The sequence below is a fragment of the Caretta caretta genome, chromosome 1 (assembly GCF_965140235.1).
Source record: "Caretta caretta isolate rCarCar2 chromosome 1, rCarCar1.hap1, whole genome shotgun sequence".
Taxonomy (NCBI): domain Eukaryota; kingdom Metazoa; phylum Chordata; order Testudines; family Cheloniidae; genus Caretta; species Caretta caretta.
Genome location: NC_134206.1, coordinates 346,032,040 through 346,044,282, shown reverse-complemented (window position 1 = coordinate 346,044,282; position 12,243 = coordinate 346,032,040). Strand labels below are relative to the sequence as shown.

General features: G+C 52.7%; 1 protein-coding gene across 2 annotated transcripts in view; it reads left to right on the top strand.

Moving 5' to 3' along the window:
- Nucleotides 1–12,243, top strand: part of PLXNA4 (plexin A4) — a 634,448-nt gene that overhangs the window by 547,191 nt on the left and 75,014 nt on the right. For both annotated transcript variants that reach the window (XM_048836698.2, XM_075124565.1), the window contains 3 exons: nt 3,302–3,536; nt 4,117–4,259; nt 11,029–11,297. In XM_048836698.2, coding sequence (XP_048692655.1) covers nt 3,302–3,536; nt 4,117–4,259; nt 11,029–11,297 — 647 coding nt within the window. The remainder of the gene's footprint in view (nt 1–3,301; nt 3,537–4,116; nt 4,260–11,028; nt 11,298–12,243) is intronic.

Sequence of the window (12,243 nt, the reverse complement as noted above, 5' to 3'; positions counted from 1 at the left end):
TGTGGATGTCAGCGTGATCCCTCCCTCGGTCAGCTCTCAGGGCAAGGATCAGCAAAACAGTGACAGAGTTAAATAACAGGAGGAGAGAAAAAACTAAAAGACATGGATCGAGTGCATGGTTTTGAGATGAGCTATGAAAAGGGGCGAAGGGTCACTGAGGTGAGAGGAGGGGAGAAGCTGCAGAGGAGAGAGATGCATGTATGTGAGAGGAGGGTGGTGGGGAGGTGGAGGTTGAGACTAAGGTTTGCATCGAAACATCTCCCAAATCCTTAGTCACAACTGTGTGGAGGTCAGGTCTCCAGGGCTAGGTCTGGGAGGGAGGGAGCATGTCCTGGGATGTATAGAGTCCTGTTGCGACAATAGAGTTAGCACAGTGATCATCCTTTCGTAAGCTAGATCGTGGGTAGAGGATCTGGCACAAATCTACTCCTGCTGGTGCTGAATTCCAGTTTCGCCTGAGGCTGGAGGAGAGACCTGATACCAAGGAGAGAGTCTCACTCCCAGAAAGCATGTCCAGGTCAAGGTCCTTGGCCAGGCCATGTGTGTATAGAATGGATATGGAGGTGTCTGCTCTGTGCTTGGACCATACATAAAGTGTAGGATTCCAGTTTCCCACTGCTTTCTGTCTCCCTAAGTCCTCAAAATTACAGGGAGGATCTGAGCAGAATGTTTGCCAGAGGCTCGGATTGTTAGCCTGAGTGCAGTGAAATCAAACAAGAGGTCAAAGAGGGCCAGAGAAGAAGAAACTGACAAGGAAACCAGGTTGCTTGCGGTGAAGCCAGAGCTGAGAGTAAGGATGTTAACTCAGAATCCTAGAAGCTACTATCAACCCATCTGGTCACATCTAGTACGTCCCCCAGACAGGGCAAGATTGCTCTACCACGTCCATTCTCCGGTCCATGTTAAATAGTCCCAGCAACCTCATTTTGGGAGACAAGCCAATGAGCTGATACGTCTCTCTGGTAGGGAGCATTTTCTCATATTTAGTTTAGATTTTCCGTTTCTTAATCCCATCCCTGCTTCTTGACAGCTCCTGTACACTCCCTAGGACATATACCCTGCTCTCCTTCTCATACAGTGCCCTTGTCTCTAGAGCTGCCTTTCACTATGCATGGCTCACACGTCTACAGGAACCCTCTGGAGGAAATCCAGGCTTCCCTTTGCTGTCTTTAGAGCGGGTGTTTCATTTTTAGCAGGTTCTTGATAAGCAGGTTCTACATGCAGAGGCCCTACAGCCGCAGGTCCCAATCCCAATCCCAACAGCGCTCACTCAGCCCTTCACCTTCCCATGGTAGACACACTGGGCCAGATCTTCAGCTTGTGCAAGTCAGGGTAACGGCACAGAGGGGCGGTGTCGATTTACACCAGCTGAAGATCTGGCCCTTTTAGTTCCCTGCTGTTTACCGTGGGTGAGTCCTGCAGACAAGACCATAAAATCCAAGGTCACGTTTGCTCCATGTGGCCATGAAAGAATCCCTGGCACATGCTATCCCACTGCCCTTTGTGAAAAAAAATCTCTTTCCCCCAGCACTTGTTTTCTGGGTCATCTGCTCTCACCCCGCTGGGACTGGGTGTAACTCCACAGTGTGGGAGACATGTGGCGTTCCCGCAGCATGACTGGCAGTATGTGCGTGCAGGATGAGAGTCTCGCTCCGCTGGGAAGAATTCCTTCCGTCGGCTCTCGCAAAGTAGTGCCTGAAAAACAGGTCCCTGCATGCGAGGAGGAAGGAGCAGGTACAAGAGGAGCGATCTCTCCCCAGACATCTCGGAGCCACATCTGGACTCTCCAGGATCACTGCCTGCCTAGGAGCCTGGGTGTGCCTCCTGCCATCCTGCTCTGCAGGGATACCGCAGGGTCTCAGGGACTGTGAACCCCTCTCCCCTGCCCTGCCCAATGCTGGGCCCAGCCCCCTCCCTCAGCTAAGCTTCCCAGTGCCAGTTGCCTCCCACAGCAGCACAGGGAGGTGGCTTGTGTGCCCACACCCTGGAGAGTGAAGTGGGGCAGAGACGAGCAAGGCGGCAGGCCAGGGAGCAGGCTGCCCGCTGAGAACAGGCAGGGAGAATGCGGCTGGCCACCTATCTGCTGGCACTGCTCGTGTGGCTGTGGCCCAAGGCAGTAGCCCTGCCCATGCCCAAGTGTAGCCCACCAGAGTGTCCCACTCTATAAAAATGAATGGGAACAGCATGTAACAACTAACCCTCTAGGGTTGCAGTCTGGAGCTGTGGGCAGGCTCTGCCGGCACATGGGCTCCCAGCAGCCCCATCTCCGAGGTGATCCGGGAGGTGCAAACCTCTTGGGGTCAGCAACACCATCTCTTGGGGTGCCCGCTACATGGTGTCTCTTAACCAGGAAGTGACCCCTACGAGGCCACCTATAGCTCCAAGCAGGGCCGTCCCTAGGGCGTGCGAGGCCTGGGGCGAAAGTGACAAATCCGGCCAATTGGTCTGGCCCGCGGGACTCCCCAAAGTGCCCGGAGCAGTTGCCCCGATTTGCCGTACCCAAGGGACGTCTCTGGCTCCAAGCAATCACCAAGGGCACTAAGAGTTCAAAGCAAAGCCTTAGGGTCAAGCCCTGCTCCGAGTTACCCTGGTGTAAGGCTGGAGTAACAGAGCAGGGGCTCTGATGAGGACGTTCACTCTAAAGACGACATGTTGGGCTCCATGTGCCCCGTGTTTATTCGTCCCCTATGGCTTCCGGATCCAGTTTGTTCAGTTTTACAAATCAGTAGAAGACTGTTCTACCTGCCAGCTCAGCAAACTGTCGCTGGGGTTTGACATGTCAGCTGGCGTCTTCTAGCACCGTGCCCAGTAACCGGGACTGTCTCATCAGAATGCAGCTGAGAGGGCAGCGCACATTCTGGGGCAGGGCGGGACCAGCACCGCACAACAGGGTCAGGCAGCAGATGTCAGAACATACCCAAGCTGCAGTTCAGCCAGGACACTGCAGCTAATAATTTTGCTCTCACAAGAGGCACAAGTGGGTGTTTATAGATCACGTGCCACATGAACCTGACCTTTACTGCTAAAGCCAGCATCTAGCACCACGCTGGGCTCAGGATCTAGTCAGAAAGAAGAGTGCCACTTCCTACGTCAAAGGCACCACTTCTCTGGGATTCGTGGTCTCCCATCTAAGCACTGAGTACTTCAGACCCTGCTTAGCTTGGGAGAGCAGAGAAGGTCGTTGGGTCAGGTGCTATTGCTGCAGGTTGAGTTGGTTGGAGTTCCTCTGAGGAGTAACCAGGCTCTGGGAGATCCTGTTTGCTGGTGTTTGCTAGATGCCTGTTTGCTTATTCCCCTGCAGGCTCGAGTGGGAGGATTGGAGTTCTCCCCAGGGATGGTCTACATCTCTCCTGACAGCCCGCTCAGCCTGCCGGCCATCGTCAGCATTGCCGTGGCTGGCGGCCTGCTCATCATCTTCATCGTGGCCGTGCTGATTGCATACAAGCGCAAGTCCCGCGAGAGCGACCTGACCCTAAAGCGGCTGCAGATGCAAATGGACAACCTGGAGTCCAGAGTGGCTCTGGAGTGCAAGGAAGGTATGATGGAGAGGTGGGGCCCCAGGGCTGGCAGAGGGCATGCTGAAAGGAAGATATTAATTCCCTGAAAGTTTGCAGTGAAAAACAGCTCTAGCTAGAGGACCCTGATCCACCAAATTTGGATCTGGCTTTGGATCCCCCTTCTCCAAAGTTCTGGCCAGTTTAGATCCAAGGTCCAGCTGGGTCCATTCAAAAGATAAGGTTCAGCCACTGAATCTGGATCCAGTACAGGAGCCAGTCACCCTTGGAGCTCAGGAGCATTCAGACCCAGTCAGGCCCACCTCTGGTTCTGACACAGTTTGGCCCCTTCCACCTGGGCTGGACAAACGGTGATAAAAACAGGCTTTGCTGGAACCCTGTTTAAACTGAGTTTCCTAAATCAGGGTGGGGCTTTGTCTAGATGGAACCTTTGTCTGGCATTAGATCAGAGGCAGAGGCTGGTGGGTGGGCAAGTACAGCACATCCTCCTCCTCCCCCATCACTGGTGACACCCGTACAGGTGTTAGCCTGACCTCCTTCCAGGTAGGGTCAGGGTGGGTCTGGACCATCGCTGCAATGGGGATGGGTTTCTTTGTCTCAGCTTTTGCAGAGCTTCAGACAGACATTCACGAGCTGACGAGCGACTTGGATGGTGCTGGCATCCCCTTCCTTGATTACCGCACCTATACCATGAGGGTGCTTTTCCCTGGCATTGAAGACCACCCTGTCCTGAGGGATCTGGAGGTAAGCAAGAACAATGACCATCTCCTCCCTCCGGCTGCCTGCTTGGCCCCTGCCTCCCCATTCTGTCTGGAATGGAAGAGACACCCTCACAGTACCGTGACTCTGTGAGTGACATGAGCGAGGTCACTGCCTTGTGACACATCCTAATCTGTATTGATGCAGCATAAAGACACCACATCAGCTCACTGGGATGCTGCTCTGCAACAGCTGAAATAATGGTGGGTTTCCTGGATGAGCCCGTATGCCAGGCTCACAGTGGGGAGACCTGGAAAAATGGGAGTGTTCCACCAGTGGTGGGATGAGTGGTGTGTCCATATTGAAGTGTGCCAGGGAGTGTGTGTGTCTGTCTGTCTGTCTCCACTGCATTAACTTTCTCATGGGATTGGGTCCTCTTCCTGCTGGAGTGTGCTCTGGACTTTTTCAATGAACAAACACTAGGGATGGGACCCGAGGCAGATCCACATACCCTTCCATGGCATTGCAGCATTCCCTGGCAAGTGCACTGCCCATGGACACACTGGCCCTTTATGATGTCTGTGCAGCCCTCCAGGCATGGCGCCCCTCCAGGACATTTGCACTGTTCATGGGCACGACAGCTTCTCAGGGACCTCTGCACTACCCGAGTCTATGGTGTCTTCCAGGACTTCTGTGATGCCCATGTGCACAGTGGCCCTTGGGACGTCTACACTGTCCATGGGCACGGCACACCCAGGACGTCTGCACTGCCCATGGGCATGGCACACCCACGATGTCTGTACTGCCTGTGGGCACGTCACACCCGGGATGTCTGCACTGCCCAGGGGCACGGCACACCCGCGATGTCTGCACTGCCTGTGGGCACGTCACACCCGGGATGTCTGCACTGCCCAGGGGCACGGCACACCCGGGATGTCTGCGCTGTCCATGGGCATGGCACACCTGGGATGTCTGCACTGCCCATGGGCATGGCAGTACTTTCAGAAAGGATTGGCAGCACCGAGAGAAGATATATTTTTAACATGTAAAACATGCTCTGTAACTGCATTGCTCTTTGTGATGGGATAACAAATTTGCCACGTTAGTGCTCAGCTTCAAACGCACCCTGGGTTTGGAGGGAGCTCAGCTCCCCTGGTCTTTTTCTGCCCAGGGAACCTCCCTGTTGTGCGGATGAGCAGCAGTGTCCCAGGAGGCTGCGGGTTGGTTCAGTGCATTACATCACTGGTGAGAATGAGTGTGCTGAGCCTTATAATAGTCCCAGGTGAACATCTGTCCACATTGCAAAAAACACTTTGGAGTTTGGCACAGCAGCAAAGCTCTGCTCCAGGGAGACCTGGGCTGGGATAGCTGGGGCGTGCTGCAGGCCAAGTCTGAGGGGTGCGTTGGCAGAGCTCTCTGGCAATCTTGGCAGGCTCTGTGCTTTGGAAAGGTCCAGGCATGGGCTAGCAGGGAAGGCCAGGGCGGAGGTGCATTGGCAGAGCTGTGTAGGGGAAGCTGGCACAGGCTGTACCCTGGACTAAAGAGTAATTGGACGTAGCTGGTGCTCTCACTCCTCCCCTTCATAGAATCATAGAATCATAGAATATCAGGGTTGGAAGGGACCCCAGAAGGTCATCTAGTCCAACCCCCTGCTCGAAGCAGGACCAATTCCCAGTTAAATCATCCCAGCCAGGGCTTTGTCAAGCCTGACCTTAAAAACCTCTAAGGAAGGAGATTCTACCACCTCCCTAGGTAACGCATTCCAGTGTTTCACCACTCTCATAGTGAAAAAGTTTTTCCTAATATCCAATCTGAACCTCCCCCCCTGCAACTTGAGACCATTACTCCTCGTTCTGTCATCTGCTACCATTGAGAACAGTCTAGAGCCATCCTCTTTGGAACCCCCTTTCAGGTAGTTGAAAGCAGCTATCAAATCCCCCCTCATTCTTCTCTTCTGCAGACTAAACAATCCCAGCTCCCTCAGCCTCTCCTCATAAGTCATGTGTTCTAGACCCCTAATCATTTTTGTTGTCCTTCGCTGAACTCTCTCCAATTTATCCACATCCTTCTTGTAGTGTGGGGCCCAAAACAGGACACAGTACTCCAGATGAGGCCTCACCAATGTCGAATAGAGGGGAACGATCACGTCCCTCGATCTGCTCGCTATGCCCCTACTTATACATCCCAAAATGCCATTGGCCTTCTTGGCAACAAGGGCACACTGCTGACTCATATCCAGCTTCTCATCCACTGTCACCCCTAGGTCCTTTTCCGCAGAACTGCTGCCTCGCCATTCGGCCCCTAGTCTGTAGCGGTGCATTGGATTCTTCCGTCTTCAGTCCTTCATGAGGACTGAAATTCTGCTAACGCTAGAGAAACACGCCTGCATAGAGCAGTGACTGTTCAGGCTTTCTTATTTGCCAGGATCTTCCTGGAAAAGGTATCAGGGAGGACAGTTGTTCCTTGCTCCCCAGTCAGGAAAGGGAAGTAGTGATGCAGCTCGGATGCTACTTTGTGGTAACCAGTGGCAGACGTTGCTTTCAATGGTGAGCGTGGGACAACCATGTACCCGGAGCACAGTCGTACCCTGGGCCTTGTCCTGCTCTCCCCAAGCTCTCCTCATTTGGCTTTATAGAATAAACAGTTTCCCACAAACAATGCATTTGCATACACACAGAGCTGCTTGCATACCTAGGGCCAAATTCTACCCTCATTTACACTAGCAAACACCAGTGGACTAGAACAGAAATTGGCCCATCCAATGCACTGAGTGCCTGCTCCCATATACACACATACACAGAGAGTGGGGGCTTTTCCCAAGTGCATTGCAGCCAACCAAACCTTCCAGCGCTCAGAAATCAAACCATTTCTTCTGACCCCTTGGACCTCTGGCTCTGTTGCCCCATCACTCAAATCCAGGCACGTTTCTTCCACCTCGTAGACGACAGCAGCACTTCCACTGCCAATCTGCTTTGCTAAAGAAGCCAGAGCAGGGTCTTTTCTGCTACCTTCTTTCTAGTGCCGAGAAAGAGTTAAAGTGAATGAAAAAAACAGACACCAAGCCTTGCCGGCCCGGTGAAGGTACCAGTTGGGAAAAGGCCCCAGCACGGGGCCTATTCAGAGCAGGTTCTCATTCACCATCTTTTTAACTAATTAACTACTTCCAGACACAGCTGAAATAAACTTTATGCTGCTCCAAAATCGCCATGGGATTAGCCAGCATTAAACATGCAAGCAAGCTAATTATTTCCTCACTGGTAGGGGTGATGGGTTGTGCTTGTTTGTTGGTTTTTGCTTACAGACAGTTTTGCAGTCTGTAATCTCTGCAAAAAAATTTACGACTCTAAAAGAGTTGACAGTGAGACAGTTAAACACAAAATCTGGAAGCGTCAAAGCCGAGACCTCAGTCCATCCGTCAGTCAACAGCACTGATGCTCCATCCTGCAGCCGGGCACCTGGCAGAACGGCTGTCCAGGAGGTAAGGCAGCTCCTGGGAAGCTGCCATTCAGGGTTTAGGTGATGTGTGGAAATGAGCATGAGATCTTTGTCTAGTACTGGGCCGGGACCATGGCATGGGGTGGGGAATGGAAAATGCAATTCGGCATGGCTCCATACAGGAACATGCACGAGGACTAGACTAGCAGGGATTATGCATGTCGTCAGGATTCAGGTTTATCGGCTGAGCTGTGTGTAGGAGCCCAGGAATGGAATTACATGGGGAGGGGAGGCTGAAAATCAGCACTGGGGCACTGGCGGAGCTCTGTGACGGGGGCAGGATTGGAATAGTCACTGTGATAGGTGAGGATTGAGGTGGGTCGGCGAGCTGGAGTGGGGGCTGCATTGTAACAACAGTGCGTGCAAAGGGGAAGGCTGGAGGAGTACCATCAGTCTGAACTGGAGTAGCAGGGGCTGCTGCAGGAAAGGACATCACAGCTTATTAACTTCACGTGGGTAGATACACCCTCCCCTTTAAACATAGCATGGAATGGATAGCTGGTAGAAATGAAATTAATTTGGTAACAAAATGTACATAGGATGACGTGAGCTCATGTGTAAGGAATGAAGGGAGAGAGAGTGACAAGTAAAACAAAACAAAATACGCTGTTAAAAGTCTAAAAAAAAAGGAGTACTTGTGGCACCTTAGAGACTAACCAATTTATTTGAGCATGAGCTCACGAAAGCTCATGCTCAAATAAATTGGTTAGTCTCTAAGGTGCCACAAGTACTCCTTTTCTTTTTGCGAATACAGACTAACACGGCTGTTCCTCTGAAACCTGTTAAAAGTCTAATATTTAATCTAGCAAGATACAGGCTTTGTTCCAGGTGGTTTCTCTCACCAGTCCATCTTCTTCCCAGCCATGGCTGATTCCCTCAGTCCAGACCTTCCACAGAAATACAAGGTGTTGACTTCCCTTGTCTTTGTAAGTGAAAGACCTTTGCCTAAGCAGGTTTCTCACCTATATTCAGTTCCAGAGACTTCAACCCCACCTTGGTTGAGGACTCATCTTTCTCAGCGCGCAAGAGCTCTGCCATCTTCTGTCTGCTTAGTGATGGATGCCAAAGATGGCCTCTGTCCTTGCTTATATCTTCCAAAGTTAAATGACTTCGTTTCAAGAGGCTGTTCTTCCCTTCCTGTGGGCTTCCGATCCCCACTGTGTAAATGGGGCTTCCATTGTTTCTAATTCCACCATGCTTAATGTATGTAGGAGACAGGTAGAGAGCGGTGACATCCCCTCCTGTCTGGGCATACTGTGCAGCCTAATATCAATGAGTAGCCGTAATTCCTTACATAGGGTTAATACAGACATTTCATGTGGTATTTATTACTCATTATGCTTCATTAGCTTTCAGAAAAGGCCTCACTCTAGATACTTGTACAATACAGTAATATTGTCAGGGATGGAAGTAAGTTGAGTGACTTACCAGTACGCTGGGGAAGGGGAGGGGCCTAGGGCGGTAGGAGCGGGGCTGAGGGGGTCAGAGCCAGCCCCAGCCCACCCTGTAAGGTAAGTGCCCGCCCCTTCTCCTCCTCCTTCTCCCCCCCCCCACCGGGGTAGCAGCAGCAGCCCGGGCCTCCGGGGGCTATTTAAAGGGCCCGGGGCTCCCCTGCTTCTACTGCCCCGGTCCTTTAATTAGCCGCTGGAGCCCTGGGGAAGTGGCGGGGCTCCAGCGGCTATTTAAAGGACTGGGGCGGCAGAGGCAGCTGGAGCCCTGGCCCTTTAAATAGCTGCCGGAGCCCTGCAGCCGCTACCCCAGGGCTCTGGGGGCTATTTAAAGAGCCTGCGGCTCCCCTGCTTCTACCTCTCCGGTCCTTTAAACAGCCCCCGGAGCCCTGGAATAGTGGTGGTGGGGCTCCGGCAGCTATTTAAAGGGCCGGGGCGGTAGAAGCAGGGGAGCCCCCGGCCCTTTAAATAGCCGCCGGAGCCCCACAGCCACTACCCCGGGGCTCCAGCAGCGGGGTTCTGGAGGCAATTTAAAGGCCTTGGGGCCCCAGCCACTGCTGGGGGCCCCAGACCCTTTAAATTGCCCCCTGGGGAAGCCGGACTGCCCCAGTACGGTGCACCGGCTCTTGCCGGTACACCGTACCAGGGCGTACCAGCTTACTTTCACCTCTGAATATTGTCTACAATCAGTTGATTCAGTTGCTTATCACTTTAGGTTCAACCCCCCTGTCTTTATAGATCAGGAAACCTTTGAAATGGAGTCTTCTGAAAAGTGAAACCCAGCCCAAGCTCCTCTCTCCTGCTGGATATACACTCCATCCTGTTTCCTCCCCCACTTGTCAGTGTGAGGTTTGCCTCCACCTCACATTAGCTTGATGGGTCTGTTCACTGGTTATATGTAAATTGAGGTAAACACACATTCCTTTATTTAGGATAGATCCGTTTAACAACTCCCCCTGACATAGCTGGTTCACACACACTTCAGTTATTATGCCAGCATATATTCACAACTCTTAATACCCATCATGTACGTACCTGATGCAAGAATATTAATGATCAGTGACTTAGAATCATAGAATATCAGGGTTGGAAGGGACCTCAGGAGATCATCTAGTCCAACCCCCTGCTCAAAGCAGGACCAATCCCCAATTTTTGCCCCAGATCCCTAAATGGCCCCCTCAAGGATTGAACTCACAACCCTGGGTTTAGTAGGCCAATGCTCAAACCACTGAGCTATACTTGATAGTTTTCTATTGATACCTCGCCAGGCGTATTTTGTACAAAGAGTATTTGTATGGAGGGTGTGAATACAGGGGTGTTTAGTGTCACAGTTGGCAGGAACCAAGTGGCAATGGGGTGGAGTGCCTGGGTAGGGGTGGGTTAGTAGGAACGGGCATGGCCTGGCCCCTCGTTACAATGCTGTACATTGTTGCAGCGTGACCTCGTCAGGCCATGGAACCCTTGCTACGCACAGCAAGCCCCATTCCACAAAGCAGTGACTGTTAGGGGAGAGTTAGTGGCTTGCACCGGAGCTGGTTGTTTTTCCCCCTGGGGGTGCTCCACCCCCCCGCTCCACCCTCAGGCCCTACCCCCATTCAGCCCCCTCCCCTGAGGCTCTGCCCCCACTCCGCCCCCTCCCTGGAACCCCTCTCCCCCAGCGCCTCCTGCCAGCCGCTTGCTGCTCCCCTGGCCACCCCTGGGCCCACCGAACAGCTGATCAGTGGGCAGCCCTGGGGACCGGACCCACTGTGGCTGGTGGGTGCTGGGCACCCCCTATTTTTTCCCGTGGGAGCTTGAGCCCCAGAGCATCTGCAGAGTCGGGGCCTATGGTGGCTTGAATATGAAGGAAGCCATTTTTCTCTTTTCCCCAGGTCCCTGGCTATCGGCAGGAGCGGGTAGAGAAGGGCCTAAAGCTCTTTGCCCAGCTCATCAACAACAAGGTGTTCCTGCTGTCCTTCATCCGCACTCTGGAGTCCCAGCGCAGCTTCTCCATGCGGGACCGTGGCAACGTGGCCTCGCTCATCATGACCGTGCTGCAGAGCAAACTGGAGTATGCCACTGATGTCCTCAAGCAGCTCCTGGCTGACCTCATTGACAAGAACTTGGAGAGCAAAAACCACCCCAAGCTGCTGCTGAGGAGGTGAGTCACCATCTGACAGCAAAGCATTTCCTGGGTAGGGGGTGTGCACACAGCTGCCCCCCTACTAGCAGCATCCTCCTCTCTTTGGTCCTCTCCCCTTCCCTGAATTTCCTTCTCAGCAGCAGCTCCCACTCTTGGTCCTCCCCAAGCACTAAAATAATCAGTGATTAAATAGATAATGTTGATACTGAGGTGTCACCATTGGGGTTTAAAGTTGATCGTCCAATCAGATGACGAGTCATTGTTTCAGGCTGCTTGCAGACTCAGGCAGTCCTTCCTGCTTCGCTTAAACTCAGGTCACATCTAGAAGGTTGTTTCTGCAGCCACAAGAGCTAGAAACTGACTTCATTTTTTTAAAATGAAAGCAGGATGATCTAAGTATGTCATGCAGGACATATAAATACCGACCCATGAGCCAGATGTTTGACAACCCCTAGGTTAGTGTATGTGCCTCACTGCCTACTACTGGATGGCACCAGAACTGCTCAGCTGTGTGTCACAGTCCCTGTTCCGATATGAGCAAATGAAGAGTCCTTCAGCTCCAGTGATAGGGACTGCATCTCCATTCAAGCACTGACTTTAGGAGCACTGGGATGCAAATTCTAGATCCCTGCTGTGGCTGCCAAGTCCTGAGAGGTGCCAGTGAGCCTCCACGGTCTGGGTCAGCATGTCTGCCGAGAGGAAGGAGACGGTTGGAGGGGGTTTCCTATCTGGTGCTAGCTGGTAAAATCCCATTGCAGCATCTCTGTGACAGTCCTGCAGGTGCTAGATCCATAACTGAATAAAGAGGCGTCAGGATCCCCAGAGCTGGCCAACACGTCATGTGGTTTTCTTTATCGATGTGGACCTGGATTGGTGACATTGGGCTTCAGGGCTGGGCCATATAATGCAGGATGGGCACTGCCCCAGGGTGCACAGCAGGCTGCACCATCGGGCCATGTGGTGC